This window comes from Salvelinus namaycush, chromosome 10 (genome assembly GCF_016432855.1).
Source record: "Salvelinus namaycush isolate Seneca chromosome 10, SaNama_1.0, whole genome shotgun sequence".
Classification (NCBI taxonomy): domain Eukaryota; kingdom Metazoa; phylum Chordata; class Actinopteri; order Salmoniformes; family Salmonidae; genus Salvelinus; species Salvelinus namaycush.
This window is the reverse complement of record NC_052316.1, coordinates 8557667-8580733: the sequence shown is the minus strand read 5'-3', so window position 1 is coordinate 8580733 and position 23067 is coordinate 8557667. Positions and strand designations below refer to the sequence as shown.

At 41.8% G+C, this 23067-nt stretch overlaps 1 protein-coding gene across 1 annotated transcript; it reads left to right on the top strand.

The window, feature by feature from the left end:
• Positions 1-970: 970 nt before the first annotated feature.
• Positions 971-21971, top strand: erich3 (glutamate-rich 3). The gene is made up of 14 exons (XM_039003070.1): positions 971-990; positions 2863-2956; positions 6298-6423; positions 6772-6843; positions 6996-7124; positions 9325-9483; positions 9714-9926; positions 11266-11443; positions 11658-11844; positions 12104-12336; positions 14017-14151; positions 16212-16664; positions 18164-18298; positions 18397-21971. Exons 1-14 carry the CDS (start codon positions 971-973, stop codon positions 21969-21971), a joined length of 5709 nt encoding a protein of 1902 aa, XP_038858998.1.
• Positions 21972-23067: the final 1096 nt, after the last annotated feature.

Sequence of the window (23067 nt, the reverse complement as noted above, 5' to 3'; positions counted from 1 at the left end):
TTGCACATCAATCCAATTTACAGTTCACACACTTGTACATGTGTGAAACAGGACAAATGTAAGCACCCACCTAATTATTATATAATAGTGCATTTTGTATAATTTGTCACTTGATCAACGGTATGCATTGCAATAAGGAGGATTTGGGGTTATTTCCTATATCATGGGCTGTTGGTAACTAGTAATCACTGTGTCTGGTCTCTCATCTCCAGCAGAAGGATACCGTGAGGGGTTCTTGGTAGTAGGCCTACAGTAGTGCAATGCATAAGTTCAATATTGGTTCCACACACATCTATAGTGTAGAGGTGAATTGAATACAGTCAGGAACGGACTGGGACCAGAAATCGTCTCGGGCATTTTTGACACCGGACCATTATTTATACCTCTATGCCCCCATTATCAGCCCAATAAATACATTTTGTGCAAAACCCCCAATTTCAACAGGCCCAGTAGACTAAAGATGACCCAGCCCATCTGGCATTTGCCAGAACTGCCCTATGGCCAGTCCGGCTCTGAATACAGTCCAGGGTTGCTACCTACATCATTATAATAACAAATAAAATACAAAATAAATTAAACAAAAAAACGACAGATTGGGTCCATGCATATCTGATAATGGATAGAATATAATATAATTTAGGTCCAATAATTCAGACATGTTTTTTTATTCTAGAATAAAATACAATAGAAAAATACCCTGCAGAAAAAGTAAAATAATCCTTACTGTAGTTGTAAGTGGAGACCAGCCTCCTCGATAGCATCGTCACGTGACTTTCCATAGCAACGGGGAAATTGTCATCAGTTCCGCTCGGAAAGAAGTGTAGCAAGTGCAGTCTGGGTTTACCAAGTCGGGGATTCGAATAGGACAGTATTCTATCGTCTGGTTCTATATTTGCATGTATTTGAGCAAGGAGGACAGTCTTCCGACCCGGAGTGCTCCGTTTATTATATGAAACTGCATCCCGAAATCATGAGTCACCTATACCCAGGGTAGGTGCCATTCTTTGGAAATTTTCTACAGGTTGACGTTCCCTAGTGATGATAGAGGTTTTAGTAGGGCTTGTCTACTGACGCGAACGATAGGGTAGCCTACTTGTTGACAATTCTAAGACTTTATTATTCATGTTTGAAATATTTTTTTATTCATAGGCTATTGGACTCTGTTTAAAAAATGCTTGGCTTTATGGAATTGAGTGAACATTAAATATTAGTAGCGAATGGAAAGAACGGGACGCGAACTCGGGTCACCGGCGTGAAAGGCATAGCCTACACCCTACGCATCTCGCCATTAGGCGTAACTGAATTGGTGGGAATTGTAACGTGGCTCATATACAATATAAAAGTTGTTAAGGACTTTATAGCTAATCATAGTTTAGAAAATAGCAACGTAACCTTGGTCCAGCTACTGTCATTGTAACACCTTGGCAGTTAGGCCAAGAGATCCGAACCTCTTGACGAGATCGCAAGTTGTTGCGTTCAGGTCGCTACATTACCCCTTCCTTCGGTAAAGCGTGTCCCACGCTTCTATAAACCAAGTTCCTCGTGTGTATACGCCTCTCCGATGGCTTCAAGTCCGTCATCCCTCTTATGACAAAAACTGTTTTTTTGTGAATTCAGGGGGTCGCCCCAACCGGGACTTGAACGCTGGTCCAGTGAATTTCATCACCTTACTTTAGCCATTACACCAAGAGATCCGATCTTAACAAACTCACTAGGTGTTGTGTTAAAGGGATAGTTTACTTAAATTACAAAATACATATTAATTTCCGTATGACAGAAATCCATACTTTGGTTTTGTTTACCTGGCCACTGTTTCAAATTATAACTTTTTAGCATTTGTGGCACAAATCTAATACAAGTCAATGGAAACAATATAAGCATTTTCACACTTTATGTCCAAGTCGTCCTAAAGTATCAAATAAAATATTTAAATGATTTTGTTACTTAGAGATGATTTGGACGTGAAGCGTGAAAATGCTTATATTGTTTCCATTGACTTGTACTGGATTTGTGAAACACGTAAAAAAAGAAAAAAAGATGTGGTCAGATTAGCAAACCAAAGCAAGGATTGCCTTCGTACCTTGTCCATAGAGTACTTACAGGGTAAGGAAACCAATATGTAATTTTATAATTTGGTGAATTATCCCTTTAAGTTCGCTGCAATATTATTATTAAGTATTTTATCTAAATCATTTGGCCACTCAGAATATCTTTGTATAGGATGACAATGTATCCCATGCTCTTGGACAAGCTCTGGTGACCCTATCCGGAAGAGAAATCCGTACCGATGTTATTTAGAGCAGGAGAGAAAGACATGGGCACAAAAGGGCGATTGGGTTAAGTGCGCTATCCATCCCTTAATTCCTAAGGTCATCAGACACCGGTAATAGAGCCGATAGTTGTGGGGATACTGTCATCCCAATGACTAACGCTTCAGGAAATCAAGCCTGTGTTGGAAAGAGCTAGGCAGCATTGAAGTTGAACACATCCGAGGGTAGACCTGACACCATGATAGCCTAGTTAATGACAAAAACAACAACATGGAAGTATTTTTTTTTTAAACTAATTTTACTAATGGCGCAGATGATTCATTGACATTTAGGCTAGATGTTGTAATGATGAAATGAAGCATAATTGTTACTTTCAGAGGTGATGCAGACTGGTGAACCACTATAATTCATTAGAGAGGTATTCTCAATCCATAATACAACCCACTATAAAGGAGAACAGCCCAAATGAATTACGTTACTGATACATGACATATTAGGCACATTAAATGGATACAGTTCGTATGATGTTTTCACATAACAAAATAAATAGCCTTTCTGTCATAATGTAATAGGACTTGCCTTCTCTCTTTAGGCTACTCTCAGCCTACAACAGTCTGACAGACAAACACCTTACTGGATACTTCAACAACACCCGGATCAGGAGACATCTCCAGAGAGTTGGCCTGGTACGTCAAGTACACCAGTGGTTAACTCTCATCAGCAACATTCCCCTCAAAGTTTGTATTAGTTGATGAGGATGTAGCTTTGGTCCCGGGCGTTACAAGCCACACGTAACGCCTTGGACCAGAGCTAATGATGATGATGGTGATTAAGCAATAAGGCACAAGACTACAGTCCTAGCTAAATTCTTTCTTTAGAAAATGCCTTTGCTAAGAAGCAATTTTTTGTTTCTTTTTTGATCCTTTTAATTAAAAACAATCACAGTAAGGTACATAATTGTTACCCAGAAATGATTTGATATCGAGATTAAAAAAACAGCTGAGCTGGACCTTTAAAGCAAGCTTCCTGCAATTCTACTCATTTTGCCATGGAGTGGAGATCATGGCAAATTGAGTGACTGTCAGTGACTGACATAGCAAGAGAAAAACTGCTGATGCACAAACACATTTTGAAATTGCACCTGGTGTATTCTACTATTCTTACTCTCAATAGTAAGTTGAGATCCAGACTGAGTTCCTAAGATATATATAGTACCAGTCAAAAGATTGGACGCGGCTACTCATTCAAGGGTTTTTCTTTATTATTTTGTTCCTAGACTGTCATTGTAAATAATAATTTGTTCTTTAACTGACTTGCCTCGTTAAATAAAGGTACAAAATTAACTTTCAATATTCTTGATATTTTCAGGATTGACTGACCTTCATGTCTTTTCTCTTTGCTTATTTGAGCTGTTCTTGCCATAATATGGACTTGGTCTTTCACCAAATAGGGCTATCTTCTGTATACCACCCCTACCTTGTCACAACACAACTGATTGGCTCAAATGCATTAAGAATGAAAGAAATTCCACAAATGAACTTTTAACAAGGAACACCTGATAATTGAAATGTATTCCAGGTGACTACCTCATGAAGCTGGTTGAGAGAATGCCAAGAGTGTGCAAAGCTGTCATCAAGGCAAAGGGTGGCTACTTTGAAGAATCTCAAATATATTTGGATTTGTTTAACACTTTTTTGATTACTACATGATTCCATATGTGTTATTTCATAGTTTTGATGTCTTCACTATTATTCTACAATGTATTCTACAACCCTTGAATGAGTAGGTGTGTCCAAACTTTTGACTGGTACAGTAATATATATATATACAGTGGGGCAAAAAAGTATTTAGTCAGCCACCAATTGTGCAAGTTCTCCCACTTAAAAAGATGAGAGAGGCCTGTAATTTTCATCATAGGTACACTTCAACTATGACAGACAAAATGAGAGAAAAAAATCCAGAAAATCACATTATAGGATTGTTAATGAATTTATTTGCAAATTATGGTGGAAAATAAGTATTTGGTCAATAACAAAAGTTTCTCAATACTTTGTTATATACCCTTTGTTGGCAATGACAGAGGTCAAATGTTTTCTGTAAGTCTTCACAAGGTTTTCACACACTGTTGCTGGTATTTTGGCCCATTCCTCCATGCAGATCTCCTCTAGAGCAGTGATGTTTTGGGGCTGTTGCTGGGCAACACGGACTTTCAACTCCCTCCAAAGATTTTCTATGGGGTTGAGATCTGGAGACTGGCTAGGCCACTCCAGGACCTTGAAATGCTTTTTACAAAGCCACTCCTTCGTTGCCCGGGCGGTGTGTTTGGGATCATTGTCATGCTGAAAGACCCAGCCACGTTTCATCTTCAATGCCCTTGCTGATGATAGGCTTTGTTACTTTGGTCCCAGCTCTCTGCAGGTCATTCACTAGGTCCCCCCGTGTGGTTCTGGGATTTTTGCTCACCGTTCTTGTGATCATTTTGACCCCACGGGGTGAGATCTTGCATGGAGCCCCAGATCGAGGGAGATTATCAGTGGTCTTGTATGTCTTCCATTTCCTAATAATTGCTCCCACAGTTGATTTCTTCAAACCAAGCTGCTTACCTATTGCAGATTCAGTCTTCCCAGCCTGGTGCAGGTCTACAATTTTGTTTCTGGTGTCCTTTGACAGCTCTTTGGTCTTGGCCATAGTGGAGTTTGGAGTGTGACTGTTTGAGGTTGTGGACAGGTGTCTTTTATACTGATAACAAGTTCAAACAGGTGCCATTAATACAGGTAACGAGTGGAGGACAGAGGAGCCTCTTAAAGAAGAAGTTACAGGTCTGTGAGAGCCAGAAATCTTGCTTGTTTGTAGGTGACCAAATACTTATTTTCCACCATAATTTGCAAATAAATTCATAAAAAATCCTACAATGTGATTTTCTGGATTTTTTCTTCTCATTTTGTCTGTCATAGTTGAAGTGTACCTATGATGAAAAGTACAGGCCTCTCTCATCTTTTTAAGTGGGAGAACTTGCACAATTGGTGGCTGACTAAATACTTTTTTGCCCCACTGTATATATATATACAATGAGTATACCTGCTCTTTGTGAAAGCTATGAAAAAGCTATGATCCTTTATTGATGTCACTTGTTAAATCCACTTCAATCAGTGAGGATGAAGGGGAGGAGACAGGTTAAAGAAGGATTTTAAAGCCTTGAGACAATTGAGACATCGATTGGGTGAATGGGCAAGTCAAAAGATTTAAGTGCCTTTGAAGTGGGTATGGTAGTAGGGGCCAGGCACACCGGTTTGTGTGAAGAACGGCAACACTGCTGGGTTTTTCACGCTCAACAGTTTCCCGTGTGTGTCAAGAATGGTATACCACCCAAAGGACACCCAGTCAAGCATTGGAGTCAACATGGGCCAGCATTTCCGGGGAACACTTTCAACACCTTGTAGAGTCCATGCCCCAACGAATTGAGGCTGTTCTCAGGGCAAAAAGGTGGGTGGGGGGATTAATATTAGGAAGGTGTTCTTAATGTTTTGGTCAGGCTAAGGATTTCGCTATACCTGGAACCAGCCTGTATGTCCATGATAATGATGTTGATGCGTGATTTCGACTGGCTCATAAAAAGTTGTATCGTCTCGTTTGGGCACGGTTCACTCTATGTATGGTACTACAGAGATCGAAATTCAAAAGTGAAACATTGTTTCTGAGGTTGGACAGGCAGACAGCGAGTCTTATATTAACCAACGCTGAAGCAAACGAAATGCTACTGTAGGCTTTGAAGTAAGGGGAAATAATACAGAGTTGAGATAGCAGGCATAGGTGTGTCTGCGACGGCCAATACAGCACGGCTTGGAAGGTTGCTCGTCCAATCAGCATCCAGGATCCAAACAACCAGTTTTGTATTGATGATGATCATGATGTAGTGATGATACTGAAGTGTATGGGAGACCGAATGGTAAGATAGTAAAAATCTTCTTTTGAGGACCGTACAGGCTAATAATAACACTTCCTAATGTGAATTGTGATATTCTATCAGATCACCAGGAGTGGGCGGATTGTCCCAGACAAAGAGTACAGACACAATGTGATGCAGAGAGCGCACCAGAGGCATGTGAGGGAATGCCTGGCCCAGGCCATCTTCCATAAGGTGCTGGACATGGAGGTGAGAGGGCTAGTAGGGAGAAGTTGCCCCTAGACGCTGACCATGGGTCAGTTTTGCCTCTCCCCCACTAGTGTTTTTTATTTTAGTAATTGTTTTACCTTTATTTAACCAGGAAAGTCCATTGAGAGCCAGAGTCTCTTTTTCAAGAGAGACCTGGCCAAGAAGGCAGCAACAATCAATACATTAAATAATTCAAACATACAACAATAAGAATATGATTTAGCCTAAATAAAATTGCATTTACACTCCTGAATATGACCCCTGTCCTAGAGACCATGATCCCATTGTTCCGATTGGTGGGTTCTTCCTGCCTCTGCATGTAACGTAAACATTGTCCTTGTCATCCAGCGTCTCCATCAGATCGAGATCAAGAGGAAGTTGGAGGATTTTGCCCGGAGGGAGAGAGTGCATAAAATCAAGGTGCCTCATTTGGATATTAATATTCTGTATAACCTGTGACTCCTTTGAATTTATTGTATCAAACATAATCGTATGCAACCCGATGTCTCTCATGCATTTTGGAGGGAGTCGTGAGTAAAGCCATTATAACCATAGTCTTTGTCTTGGTGAAGGTGGAACGTTCCAAGAGGTACGAGGAGGAGGTAATCCATATCCTGTCTCCACGGCCGCCCACGGGCCCCAGGGTCTCCCACGCACAGCATTCTGGGCCAGAGGGGGAGCGCTCTGAATCCTCGGAATCTGTGAGTGATGCCTCTGAGACTATAGCAATTAAGGCAAATGCACAACTAGGATCTCTAATAACAATTTTGATAATGATTGCTCAAGAGTCGCATTATTGTGACAAGGTAAAGCCGGACAGTTGTGACAACGGTTCGGAAAATAAGTATCAGTGTTGGCGATTATGATGTTTGTTTTTAAACTTGATCACGTTTGAAGTTTTAAGAGTTATTGTTACCAGAGTTATACACATGTAGCAAATTGAGCTTTGTTTCAACCACACAGCAGCCATAGAAAATGTATTTCATTGGTAGCTATAGGCTGTATGTTGATGGATGTGTGTGGAGCTGATTCATGGCCTGTGCATCCCAAATGGCACTCTATTCCATATATAGGGATGGGCCCTGGTCAAAAGTAGTGCACTATATAGGGAATAGGGTGCCATTTAGGATGCAAACATAGCCTGTACGTGCTGAGATAGTTGCCAGGTTGGTGTTGACATTCTAGTCAGCAGGTCTGAAGAACACTTCTTGTGTTTGCTCAATGTCTCGTTTAAGAGTGTATTCAACGTGAAGTGGTGGGATTACACAAGTTTATCTCACGCTTTTGAAATGTAAGATGTGGTAATGTAAGATTCAGCTTAATGGCTGAATCAACATATGTCGAGGGGTGAACGCCTGCCTGGGTTTTTCTGGCTTTGATCGTTGTATTTACTAGAAGTTAGATGCTGTCTCTTGACAAAATCTGCAAACAGATGTATCACAAGCATGTCGGGGCTTGTTCAAATCTTACTATATAGTGTTGCCGAAAATACTTCAAATATCATTAAAAGCACTTGGTTAAACATACACTGAACAAAATATAAATGCAACATGTAAAGTGTTGGGCCCATGTTTCATGAGCTGAAATAAAAAATCCCAGACATTTTCCATATGCACAAAAAGCTTATTTCTCAACAACAAAAAATTGCACAAATATGATTGCATCCCTGTAAATGAGCATTTCTTCTTTGTCAAAATAATCTATCCACCTGACAGGTGTAGCATATCAAGAAGCTGATTAAACAGGTGGACCTTGTGCTGGAGACAATAAAAGGCCACTTTAAAATGTGCAGTTTTGTCACATAACACAATGCCACAGATATCTCAAGTTTTGAGGGAACGTTAAATTGGCATGCTGACTGCAGGAATGTCCACCAGAGCTGTTGCCAGAGAATTGAATGTTAATTTCTCTACCATAAGCTGCCTCCAACGTCGTTTCAGAGAATTTGGCAGTAAGTCGAACCGGCCTCACCCCGCAGACCCTGTGTAACCACGCCAGCCCAGGACCTCCACATCCGGCTTCTTCACCTGCAGGATCGTCTGAGGAGTTTTTATGTCTGTAGTAAAGCCCTTATATGGAGAAAAACTCCTTCTGATTGGCTCAGCGTGGCTCCCCAGTGGGTGGGCCTATGCCCTCCCAGGCCCACCCAAGGCTGCGCCCCTGCTTAGTCATGTGAAATCCATAGATTAGGCCCTAATGAATTTATTTAAATTAACCGATTTTCTTATATGAACTGTGACTCAGTAAAATCTTTAAAATTGTTGCATGTTGCATTTATATTTTTGTTCAGTATAGTTAATGTGTAGATAAGAGCATGTTTAAAATATTGAAACATTTACTATGATGAGCATTTAAATGTCCATTAGAATTTTATTTTTAAACGTATCCTGCTTAGAATGTATGGTTGGCATCCCGGGTATCGCAGTGCTAGCTGTGCCACCAGAGACTCTGGGTTCGAGCCCAGGCTCTGTCGCAGCCGGCTGCGACCGGGAGGTCCATGGGGCGACGCACAATTGGCCTAGCGTCGTCCGGGTTAGGGAGGGTTTGGCCAGTAGGGATATCCTTGTCTCATCGCGCACTAGCGACTCCTGTGGCGGGCCGGGCGCAGTGCACGCTGACCAGGTCGCTAGGTGTACGGTGTTTCCTCCGACACATTGGTGCGGCTGGCTTCTGCGTTGGATGCGCGCTGTGTTAAGAAGCAGTGCGGCTTGGTTGGGTTGTGTTTCGGAAGACGCATGGCTCTCGACCTTCGTCTCTCCTGAGCCCGTACAGGAGTTGTAGCGATGAGACAAGACAGTAACTACTAACAAATGGATACCACGAAATTGGGGAGAAAAAGGGGGTAAAAAAAGAAAAGAAAGAAAAAAAATAATATATGGTTGATGTGTGTGTGTGCCTCAGCCGGGCTCGTCTCGACCCAACACGGCTCCAGGGAAGATGCAGAGGCCGGTGCGTCTGAAGCCCATCCATAGTAACAGCACCACAGCCTCCCACAGACACACCTCCCCCTACAGGCCCCATGACTCCTCCAATGAAACGGACCAGCCTTTCAACTGCATTGTGAGACCACCAACGTCGACTGTATTATTTATAACACTATAGCACTCACACACGCACGTAGACACACACAGACTTACGGGGTTGGCTACCAGTGGAGTCTTTAGCCGTTCGTTAGTCAGAATTCCATGCATGTTTTATTGCACTTGCTTGCCTTTGTATTCCCGGACCCGTATCCGGGCAACTTGTAATTGAAGCGGAATTATCACAGGAATTTTGTATTTTCTTTCCAGATGGACAAAGACTCCAGAAGACATTTGACCGGGACAGAGTTTTCCCGTGGTATATCCCCCTACCGCCTTCCAGTCATCAACAACTTTGTTACCCCAGTGCCACCTCCGACTAAGAGGAAAGAGAGGGGTGGTTTTAAGGGTACCCCCAATGGCACTTTCAGGGGACGGAGACTGCGCCCCACCACGGCCCCAAGTGGCCCCGGAATGACGGAGGTCTCTCTCTTCTTTTCTCCCTTCCTCCCTCCTCTACCTCTTCAGCCATAGTTCCCTACACCCTTCAGATGACAAATGGTAGAGTGTCCAACCATTCTATAGTCAAGTCTGATCAAACGCACACTATTTTATGGGGTGCTGGGCGAAAAAAGTTGGTATAAAATAAATAGAATCAGCACAGTCGTGAGCTCCACCACGTACCTTTATTAATAAACAAACAGAGTTGTTGGAGACGTGCTTTGGTTGTCAAATTTCACTTTCTTATGATATAAAATACACTTTACCAAGACAAATATGATTATTCATGTTTTGAATTGTTCATTGGGGTCTTTCTCTAACGTATCATTAACATTATATCAAAGAAGTCAGATTTCGTAACCTAATACATCCGATAATAATCACTGAGCTCTGTTGGCATAGTGGTGCAGGGTTCTCGTAACAACTGTTGAGGATTTTACATTTCGGGGTCGTCGTCTTCAAAATCGTTATCTGCGGGTTGCAAAGAGCTAAATTAGCATGACACGAGCTGAATTAAATGTAAAAGGCTTTGAAAATAAAAAGCTTGGTATAAGCTCTGTTAATATTTCACAGAGATACGCTTAATATTAAAATCGTATACTACAATATGAAACTACTACATGTCATGTTTCAAACTCGATATCCATCTTACCTCTATGTTGTTTTTATGTCCTGTGGATTCGGGAAGAAAGATGATGAGTTCAACGGGAAAGTGAGCCTGTCAGGTAGCCAGTAGCCTTAATTCTTGCACAGAATCCAGCCTAGCTGACGCGATGCAATTTTCCAGATTTTTAAAAAACTTTTTTTATCTGATACAGAAATTAGGTTTGGACCATTGCTTTTCTTAGAGGATTATCTACATAATTAACATAATTCTACCCATTTGTCAAAATATGCGTTTTGATTGGACATTCTACACATAATTTCTTTTATTCTCTACAATAAACATACAGTGAACCATTTTTATGTCAGACCAAATCACACTTCTCTCAGATATACTATGCTCCAGTACCAGTGCACAGCTGTAATTTATAGTACAGTTTGATTACAAGGGCTCTCCAGATAGGCACAGTGACTGTAAGTTATCTGCCTACTTCTATCATACCCAATAGAAACCATTCAGGTTTTATGGTGCTTACTTAGTGTAATATAATAATAATATGTGCAATTTAGCAAATGCTTTTATCTGAAGTGACTTACAGTCATGCGTATATACATTTTGAACGAATGGCCCAAGCAGGTACTTACTGACTTAATTCTTCCTTTGCAGTATTAGAAAAGCCGCAGGACACATTGAAAACAAATCTGTTTTTGCTTCCAGGACTCTACCCTCCTGCGGACCTCTGTGCAGAGTAAAGTATGTGTGAGCATGGTGTTCTTTGGAAAGACAGTGCACCTGTCACATGACCTGATGGACATGAGGGATGAGGTGAAGGTGTTCCAGCAGCACTGTGGGGGAGAGAACCTGTGTGTGTACAAGGGCAGAGTCCAGGAGGGAGGTCAGTATGGGAACATGCAGGAAGGGAGGTCAGTGAGTGTGTGACAGACAGATTCAGATCTATTCGGTCTTGCCCAAATTTAAAAAAGACACTTTTTTAATAGCACTTAATTTTTTTCCTAATCTCAAACCATTTGCATGCAGATTGCGTAAACATCCCATAAAATATGAAATACTACAATACAAAGTATCTACTTTACCTCTATTTATTTTAGAGACGTTCCAGTTTGTGTCGCGGCGCCACCGTGGCTTCCCCTTCAGCCTGACGTTCTTTCTCAACGGGCTGCAGGTGGAGCGCCTCAGCTCCTGCTGTGAGTTCAAACACAGGAAGGGCTCCCGGCTAGGCGGCCGCCACGGACATTTTGGATTCTCCAGCACGGAGGGAGCCACGCCCTGCTACAGGTAAGATACAGTAACAGCAGGATTTCAAAAGTACGTGTTACTGTCTGTGAATGGAGTGGTCATGTCGAAAGCAAAGATGTTATCCTGAGTGTTTCGAAAATGTATATTCAATCCAAACTCTTTTTTTTTAGCACCTCTATTATCTGAATTTGTCAATAAATCACCAATTATGATGAAATCTCAGTGATACACGTTCAATGTCTGCAGTCTTATCAGGTGCACAAGGATACAGTATGTGAGGTCCATTTTCATTTTCCAGGTGTATCATAGCCTTGGGTTTAGACAAGAAGCCCACCCCTCCTCCAAAGAGAGTCAAAGAGGAAATCATAGGCACCCGCCCTCTAGACACTGGGAAGGACACTGCAGAGGTGGAGGAGGAGATGATTGGTAAAGACAGTCACTCTCAACCAGAGCCTGAGACAACTCAGCCACAGGACATGGAGACAGAGATCAAAGAAGACATTCCACAAGAGGAGGACAAACCCAAAGACGGTACACTGAGCTACACAGATGGAGACCTGAGAGTTATATCAATATTATATTGACATTTTGGTCACACTTTACTGTAGCCCCACTTACATGCATTTATAAAGCCTTTATAACAGCTACAGTTGAAGTCGGAAGTTTACATACACTTAGGTTGGAGTCGTTGAAACTCGTTTTTCAACCACTCCACAAATTTCTTGTTAACGAATTATAGTTTTGGCAAGTCGGTTAGGACATCTACTTTGTGCATGACACAAGTCATTTTTCCAACAATTGTTTACAGACAGATTATTTCACTGTATCACAATTCCAGTGGGTCAGAAGTTTACATACACTACATTGACTGTGCCTTTAAACAGCTTGGAAAATTCCAGAAAATGATGTCATGGCTTTAGGAGCTTCTGATGGGCTAATTGACATCATTTGAGTCAATTGGAAGTGTACCTGTGGATGTATTTCAAGGCCTACCTTCAAACTCAGTGCCTCTTTGCTTGACATCATGGGAAAATCAAAAGAAATCAGCCAAGACCTCAGGAAAAGAATTGTAGACCTCCACAAGTTCGGTTCATCCTTGAGGGCAATTTCCAAACGCCTGAAGGTACGACGTTCATCTGTACAAACAATAGTCTGCATGTATAAACACCATGGGACCATGCAGCCGTCATACCACTCAGGAAGGAGACGCGTTCTGTCTCCTAGAGATGAACGTACTTTGGTGCGAAAAATGCAAATAAATCCCAGAACAACAGCAAAGGACCTTGTGAAGTTGCTGGAGGAAACAGGTACAAAAGTATCTATATCCACAGTAAAACAAGTCCTATATCGAGATAACCTGAAAGGCCGCTCAGCAATGAAGATGCCACTGCTCCAAAACCACCATAAAAAAGCCAGACTATGGTTTGCAACTGCACATGGAGACAAAGATCGTACTTTTTGGAGAAATGTCCTCTGGTCTGATGAAACAAAAATAGAACTGTTTGGTCATAATGACCATCATTATGTTTGGAGGAAAAAGGGGGACGCTTGCAAGCCGAAGAACACCATCCCAACCATGAAGCACGGGGGTGGCAGCATCATGTTGTGGGGGTGCTTTGATGCAGGAGGGACTGGTGATCCTAACTGACCTAAAACAGGGAATTTTTACTAGGATTAAATGTCAGGAATTGTGAAAAACTGAGTTTAAATGTATTTGGCTAAGGTGTATGTAAGCTTCCAACTTCAACTGTACATGAAGACATAACATCCATCATAGGCTGTCATAAACAAGGCATAAGTTACCAATATTTTTGTGAAAATTATTAATAATACCTAGTCAGTTGTCCAACTGAATGTATTAAACTGAAATGTGTCTTCTGCATTTAACCCGACCCCTCTGAATCAAAGAGGTGCGGGGGGCTGCCTTAATCAACATCCACGTCTTCAGCGCTCAAGTGGGTTAACTGCCTTGCTCAGGGTAGAAAGACAGATTTTTCTTGTCAGCTCAGGGATTTGATCCAGCAACCTTCTGGTTATGGGCCGAACACTCTAACCACTAGGCTACCTGCCGCCCCGTAATAGAAGCATAGTAGTTGCTCTGTTTAACTATCTATGGTACACGATTAAAATCATCTTAATAAGATAGTTAATCATGTCAAGAATAGTTTTTATGCTATGGAGTCATAAGGCGCTATTTGTTTTTCCCAACAGACTATGAAGAGGACTTTGAGGCGGACGACGAGGGGCAGGCTGAGGACAAGAAAAGTGTTCCTCCCTCCAGAGAAAGAGACGGAGAGGATAGAGAGAAAGACGACCGGTCTGACAGTGAGGATGATGACAAAGATGGTTAGTTAATAATCTTGAAAAATCTTGATTTATAATCAAAGGGAAATTCATTAATAGAAGAGTTTACACCCCAATCCAAATATAGTCCACTTCATCCATTCATCGTAGATCTCAATCCAAATATAGTCCACTTCATCCCTTCATTGTAGATCTCAATCCAAATATAGTCCACTTCATCCATTCATCGTAGATCTCAATCCAAATATAGTCCCCTTCATCCATTCATCGTAGATCTCAATCCAAATATAGCCCACTTCATCCATTCATCGTAGATCCCAATCCAAATATAGTCCACTTCATCCATTCATCGTAGATCTCAATCCAAATATAGTCCACTTCATCCATTCATCGTAGATCTCAATCCAAATATAGTCCACTTCATCCATTCATCGTAGATCTCAATCCAAATATAGTCCACTTCATCCATTCATCGTAGATCTCAATCCAAATATAGCCCACTTCATCCATTCATCGTAGATCTCAATCCAAATATAGTCCACTTCATCCATTCATCGTAGATCTCAATCCAAATATAGTCCACTTCATCCATTCATCGTAGATCTCAATCCAAATATAGTCCACTTCATCCATTCATCGTAGATCTCAATCCAAATATAGTCCACTTCATCCATTCATCGTAGAGCTCAATCCAAATATAGTCCACTTCATCCATTCATCGTAGATCTCAATCCAAATATAGTCCACTTCATCCATTCATCGTAGATCTCAATCCAAATATAGTCCACTTCATCCATTCATCGTAGATCTCAATCCAAATATAGTCCACTTCATCCATTCATCGTAGATCTCAATCCAAATATAGTCCACTTCATCCATTCATCGTAGATCTCAATCCAAATATAGCCCACTTCATCCATTCATCGTAGATCTCAATCCAAATATAGTCCACTTCATCCATTCATGGTAGATCTCAATCCAAATATAGTCCACTTCATCCATTCATGGTAGATCTCAATCCAAATATAATCCACTTCATCCATTCATCGTAGATCTCAATCCAAATATAGTCCACTTCATCCATTCATCGTAGATCTCAATCCAAATATAGTCCACTTCATCCATTCATCGTAGATCTCAATCCAAATATAGTCCACTTCATCCATTCATCGTAGATCTCAATCCAAATATAGCCCACTTCATCCATTCATCGTAGATCTCAATCCAAATATAGTCCACTTCATCCATTCATCGTAGATCTCAATCCAAATATAGTCCACTTCATCCATTCATCGTAGATCTCAATCCAAATATAGTCCACTTCATCCATTCATCGTAGATCTCAATCCAAATATAGTCCACTTCATCCATTCATCGTAGAGCTCAATCCAAATATAGTCCACTTCATCCATTCATCGTAGATCTCAATCCAAATATAGTCCACTTCATCCATTCATCGTAGATCTCAATCCAAATATAGTCCACTTCATCCATTCATCGTAGATCTCAATCCAAATATAGTCCACTTCATCCATTCATCGTAGATCTCAATCCAAATATAGTCCACTTCATCCATTCATCGTAGATCTCAATCCAAATATAGCCCACTTCATCCATTCATCGTAGATCTCAATCCAAATATAGTCCACTTCATCCATTCATCGTAGATCTCAATCCAAATATAGTCCACTTCATCCATTCATCGTAGATCTCAATCCAAATATAGTCCACTTCATCCATTCATCGTAGATCTCAATCCAAATATAGTCCACTTCATCCATTCATCGTAGATCTCAATCCAAATATAGTCCACTTCATCCATTCATCGTAGATCTCAATCCAAATATAGTCCACTTCATCCATTCATCGTAGATCTCAATCCAAATATAGCCCACTTCATCCATTCATCGTAGATCTCAATCCAAATATAGTCCACTTCATCCATTCATCGTAGATCTCAATCCAAATATAGTCCACTTCATCCATTCATCGTAGATCTCAATCCAAATATAGTCCACTTCATCCATTCATCGTAGATCTTAGCTCTTCAAATGATAAATGTTCTATTCCTTTGTCTCCTGTTAACACTGTCTCCCTTGTAGAAGAGAGAAGGTCAAGGTCAAGGTCAGACTCCAGCTCCTCAGGAAGTGACATGGACGACAGTGAGGCTGAGGCCAAGGAGGACCAAGCAGTCAACCAGGCAGCTGACCTAGAGGAGGCTCCTCCCCAGGCTGAACAGGCAAAAGACAACCCCACCACCATAGCACTTGATCCGGACCAACCACCCACAGAGGATCCCACCACAGCCACAGAGAGCAGCTCTCCTACCCCACCCCAGACCACCTCGACTGGGGAGGAAGACACAGGGACCTTGGGGTACAGCCCTGGGGACAGCACAGCGAGACCCACAGAGCTTGAGGTGTCAGACACAAGTGGGCTGTCGGAGAAGGAGGGGAAAGGGGATGATGATGGGAGTGCTGAGGCTAAGGAGGAAGACAAGGAGAGTAGGGCTAAGGCGGAGGGTGAGTCTACACAGGAGGAGGCGCCTGAGAGGGGTAAGTATGTACCGTCACATCCAGACTCGCCTGAATGAGCGCTGTACCCCTCCCCTCTCTGGGGCCTTTTCCATAATCAGAGCTGTCAGTTTTTCTATATAATACATTAGTTGAGCTTTATATATTTCCATGTATACAGGCCTTTACATAAGAATCCATCGATTTAATTCTGAGTATTGTGAGATAACAGGTCAGTTCGGATGGTGGAAAAGGTGATTCTGTGTGTTGCTTGGGAGAAACCATTTCCTGCTGCATTTTGGACCTGCCTGTCCTTTTCTCATTCTCCTTCACGCCTTGTAATTGTGATAATGAATAAGATGGCTGTTGGAGCTAAGTGGGAACATGCTTTTTTTGGTCTCATTTGTGTTTGTATTCAAGTGCGTGCCAGTGTTTTTGGACTTTAATTTGATAAACATTGTAATGTACAGATGTAGGGTTTTAATTTGAGCCAGTTTGCTACAGCAGGAAAATAATCCTAAAGCAACAGGAAATGTGAATTATTATGTGGATTATAATTCAAGGACCTTTTTGTAGTCTAAAATTTCAAAGTGGAAATTACGAACTTCAGGAGGCTTTTTAAACCTCAAATACACTACAAGTTTTACATTTCCTGGATTGCAGGAAAGTTCTCCTGCAACAGCGTGATCAAATTAAGATCCTACATCTGTAGAGTGCCTCTGAGGAATTTGTATTACTTCGCCGTAGTTCTTCCTCAGAATTGGTTGAACAGATTTAACATTCTTAATTAACAACTTTGTACTGTATACCTGACAAATTACGTCTGAAAATACTGAGCTGAGGTCTGTTTTGGGTTTGCTCTCCTGTGTTCTTTGTTACGTTGATGTAATTTTGGCCAACACAAAATATATTTTTTTATTTGTTTGGGCCCATGAACTTTATCTCTGTATTGCTTTTTGCTTGTTTATTTAGCTGGTTAGCGTTTTTCGTCATGAATCTTGGTCTGGGGGCAGCTCTGTAGAGTGGTCACTAGCTGGCATGGCCACAAACTCATAAAATCTGATTTTAAACATAACCATAACTTTAACCACATTGCTAACCCTAATGCCTAAAACCCTAACCTTAAATTAACACCAAAAAGCAAATGTTTGTTTTCATGAATTTGTACAATATAGCTGATTTTTACTTTGCAGCTGGCCTATCTAGCAGAAATTGGTCAGTTCTGCCTCCAGGGCCAGATTCATGACAATAAACGTCAACCTGCATTTATTTCATGCATGCTGAACATCTGAATGTGATATACATTATACTATTCTCCTTCAATTGGCTAATGTAAATATTAAAATGAGTCTCTCTCTGAAATGAAGTTTCATTTTACTTTGTTCTGTCTAATGTCCAATCATTGCTTTCAGTTTATTTTGTTTTAATGGCTCCTCATGATGTTCTTTTTGTATATGATTATACTGCTTGTGTTTGTTGACATGTAAAAGTCATTCATTGCATGCTTCACGTCTCTGTCTCCTTCCCACGCCAAACCCAAGCCAAGTCTGTGCAGGAGAAACTAGCAGAGGCCATTTTGAAGGAGGCTCAGAGTCACTCAGAGCCAGAGCTGAGTGACACCAGCACTGAGACGGAGGAAGACCCCACTGAGAAAAACCAACAACAGGACACCATTGGTAAGAGCTCCAGTTATTTGTCCTTAACACCTGTGCAGTATATTTAGTGTGTGAGAAAATTTCATTGGTCACTCACCTACCGCCTATTTTTTCCGCAGGTACGGAACCAGAGCAAGCCGGGGCTTTTACTCTGGAGCGTCAGATCAGTACAGAGGAAGTGAATTGTGAGGAAAGTTCACTCAGTGCACAGGAAATGACCTCACAGAGTGCTGCCGAGGGAAAAGAAGTCGGGACTGAGCTGAAGAAAGAGGAGGAAGATGGTGCACCGGAGTCTGAACAGATAACTGAAGAAACCAGTGGTGTGACAGAGGAGAAAGAGGAGGATCCAAAAGCCAGTCCAGAGACGGATGATCAAGAAGAGACAGACAGCAAAGTAGAAACAAAGGGGAAAGAAGAGGGTGAAGAAACTAAGGGCAACCAGGAAGAAGATGAGGCTGTGGATCTTCAGGCAGACGAGCCAGCTAAAGCAAGAGATTCTGTAACTAGTAAAGAGCAGCAGGAAGAGAACACCACAGCAGATCCTGACATACCACCTAGTGAGTCAGAGGAGATGAAAAGCACTAAAGATGATGAGTCATCTGCACCAGAAGAACCAGCGAGCAAGACTGAGATAGAAACAGCTGTGACGGGTGAGGCAGGGACTGAGGTGGCAGAGAGTGAAACAGTAGAGATGAAAGCAGAGCCCATAGAGGATTCAGAGTCCCATAGCCATAAAGAGATGTCTATAACTGACAAAGACAGGCAGGGAGATGAGGAGGAGGACACGGTTGGAGGCACAGAGACAGAAGTCACAGCAGATAATTCCAACAGCGTGTCAGAGAAAAGTGGAGATACTACTGTCTGTGCTGAAAAGAGAGCAGGGGGAGCTGAGAAGAGTGAGGATGCACCTGGAGAAACCGAAGCCAAACTTGAGAGGAACACAGGGGAGGCTATGAAGGAAGACAGCCTAGAAAAAGAAGCTGGTCAGGATGAAGTTGGAGGAGAAACGACTACAGAGGATGAGGTAGAAAATGATTTTGCCCAAATTGAAGAAGGGAAAGTAAAGGACGGTGAAAAGACTGGAAATGATAATAAAGAAGAAAAGGAAGAGACTGAGGAAGTAAATACTGGAGCAGCTAAGAGAGATGAAGAGAAAGTTAGTGAGGGTAAGGTAGACAGAAGTGAGAAAGATGGGGAGGATAACGCAGAAGAGGGTACACAGGGCGGAGAAAATGCAGAGGGGAATAAGGCAGAGGAGGAAGAAACAGATGATAGCAAGAAAGCAGCAGAAGTAGAAGATAAGGTGGAGTGTGAAGAGAAGAAGGCTGGACAGGCAGAAAAGGAAGACAGTGATGGAGAAGAAATTGTAAAAGAAGAGGGCAAGCTAGAAAGTGGGGAAATGGTTGAAGAAAATAAAGCAGCAAATGTATCTGAGCATGAAACAGGAGAGAAAGAGGGAGAGGAAGTAGTTGAGGAAAATGTTGTGGATGCAGAGGAAGCCGGTGAACTTAAAGCAGAGGAAGGAGAAAACATGACAATAACTGAGGTCAAAGTTGAAGAGACTGAGATCAAAGACAATGTTCAAGAATCTGCATGTGATGTGGACGAGAATGATGAATCTGATAAAGAGAATGGCTCTTCTCCAATTGTTGGCGATAGCACTGCGGCCAGAGATGAGACCCGAGTCAGCAGGAAAGAAACAGAGAAAAAGGACAGTGAGGTAGATTCTGAGAATGGAGAGACAGCTGCAGCCTCTGAAGTTCAGAGTGACACTGCAAGAGAGGAGACAGAGTCCACAAACCAAGATACCCAAGGCAAAAACAATACAGGAGAGGACAAGGTAGATGAAAAGGACATGGAGGCAGAAACAAAGACAGATGACCCAAACAAGGTGGAGACAGAGGAAGATCCTAAAGACCAGGAAGAGGCAAATGACAAATGTGAAAATACCAAAGTAGATCATGATGCAGACAAAGAAGACAAAGAATCTAAGGCTGAGAAATCTAACAGAGATAGCCATGCTGGTTCACATGTTGGAGACCCAGAGCCAGTTAACACTGGGGCTGAATCCAAAGAAGAGGCTATGTCAGAGAATGCTGATAAGGAGACTAAGAATGTCAAGGAGATAGAGACATCTGTGGAGTCTCAAGAGCAGTCTGAACAAAAAACTCAGTCAAAGGACAGAATTGTAGATGCTACACGTGAGAGTGAAGATAAGAACCCAGATACAAGCACAGATAGCTTGGATGACGGCAAAGAGAAAGTTAATGATGCTACTACAGAGGTGATTGTTGTTTCTGAAGAGACACAAGCTCAAGCTTCAGAACCCAGAGCTATGGAGTTAGAAGATACTACAGAGACTGAATCAGATCTGAAGGAAAAAGAACATAAAACGGAAGACGAATCCACAGAAGGGTCAAGCAAGCCATCTGAAGACGGAGCCAGCGTTGTGCTCAAACCTCAGTCAGAAACACCACAAAAAGAAAGCAGTGCATCAGGTAAAGAAGCTAATGTACTTGAGGAAAGTGTTAAAGCTGAGGACCATGCTGCAACTCCAGAGACCTTGGAGAAAGGAGACAATAGGGATCTTGTAACTAACTGGGTGAATGTACATCAATCCTCAAAGTTCTTCGAGACATTCATAGAGCCCCTAGATGACTTTACTTCTGACAATGTCATCAGTGAGTCTAATTCGGATGCCAGGGCTATAGCGCCAACACACGTGACCGAACTTTCTAGACCAGAGAGACCTACTAAAACGGCAAAGACACCAGACCCGAAACCTGACGATCATGATACCAATGCCTCAGAGAGGAGCGCAGCCGTTGGAGGCGGAGGTGACACCATTGTTGAGAGTACAGTAACAGAACTTAAAGAGGCAGCCCCATCAACAAAAGATGCAAATGAGTCACACAGTAATAACAAGGTGGAAGTGATCCAATCAGATCTCAGGAGTACTCACTCAAGAGACGATGCAGCCAGTGAAACTGGGATAACGAAATACTCTCTCGAGGTGAAAGAAGAAACAGAAGTCACTCTCTTCACACTCTCTACTGAACTTGAACACAGCAGCAGAGAAGACACAGCTGGGCCACAGGAGGAGGGTCAGAGTTCTTCAGAGGAGCTCAAAGGAACAGCAGGGATGTCTGAGGATGACAAGGACAAAGATATGACAATGCAGGGAGAAACTGATCTGACAGAAATGTCCAAAACTGACGTTGAAAGTATACAGGGCTCTAACCATTCAGCTGCCAGTGGTAGGCCTGAAAATATCATTGAGAATCCAGCAGAGACTGAAGAAACCAAAGACAATTCTGGGTTAGACGAGCAACAAACATTGGAAGAGATAAACGTCCTGACAACGTCTGAGAGTCCAAAGAATCACTCTGAATCTGGCACAACATCAAGAGAACCAGAAGACACCAAAGATACAAAGGAACCGAAAGAGCAAGAGGCTGCAGAGGTTACAGAAATAACAGAGCTAAGAGTCATTTCGAAATCTGAGAATGAGAGCCAGGAATACTCCCAAAGTGTACAGCTCCATTCCAAACAACTGGATGGAAGCAGGAGTGGAGACAAAGAAGACCTACAGCTGATTGACCAGCTGAGCACCTGCTCAGTGGAAGACTCTTCGCTGTTTGGCCACACCTCATACCCTCTGTTGACAACTGCACCGACTGACGGTAATTATTAGAAGAAAGCAACAGGCTGGCACAAGGGTAAGCTGCACAATTATTCAATTTCTATATATCGGAGATTTGTTGACATCTGAACAAGAAAGTAAGATAACACATAGGCCTATTATTTTGAATGACGTTTGCTCTATCTATATTATAAAGCACGTGAGACAATCAGATGACTACAGGATGGCCTGGAAGGGTATTCTTCGACATCACATTCTTTCCGAAGTTGCGTTATTCTTGAGATGAACTTGCTGTAATGGTTCTCATGAGATGACACTGCAGGAACAGTCGCTCCACAATTGTGAATGCACGTTTGAGTTTACTAAGAGCTTTAATGATTTCCCCCTTTTTACCAACAAAAAAGTCTGGGTCATGAAAATGTGTGTGTTTATAAAGGTTTTGATAGTAGCATAGATGTTTACAACCATCCCTTTTTGGGGACAAACAGTGAGGCCTTGTCTGCTGGAGGTATCAAGCACAGGTGCTGTCACCAGCCCCCTGTAAACAGATACCCCTCAATTCACACTGCACAAAAACATAAATCATTCATAGTTGTTAAGCCTTGTGGAGGTCAGCTTGCCCCAAAGCACCTTAACACACTTCGCAAGGCATGGTTGTGTGATGATTGGTTTGGAGAGAAAATGAAATACTCCCGGCCACCACTGACTTAAAGCACCACAACACTTTTGCGTTGATGACAAAGACCTGATTGGATTATAGTTTGGCACTGGCGAGGAAATACAGTTGGCTCTTTATACTGGATGTATAACCTTAATTACACAGATAATGTTCATTATTTATACACAGATTTAGGAGATAGATTTCCATATTTTACATTGTGATAACTCTCCAGAGATTTGTTTAACTTTATCTGTAATGTGTACATGATCTGTTGCCACAAATTGTATCCCTGCATTTCCATTCAACTTTCAAAGTAATTACAATGTATTCCTTTAGAGAATTTTCTTATCCAATTTAATGGACATGCGTTGAAATAAAATTCACCCCGTTCATTTGAAAACATTGTATGTCATACATAAAACATACAATTAATGCCTACTGTACACAACTACACAAACAGTAATAATAAAGACTTGCCTAGTTAAA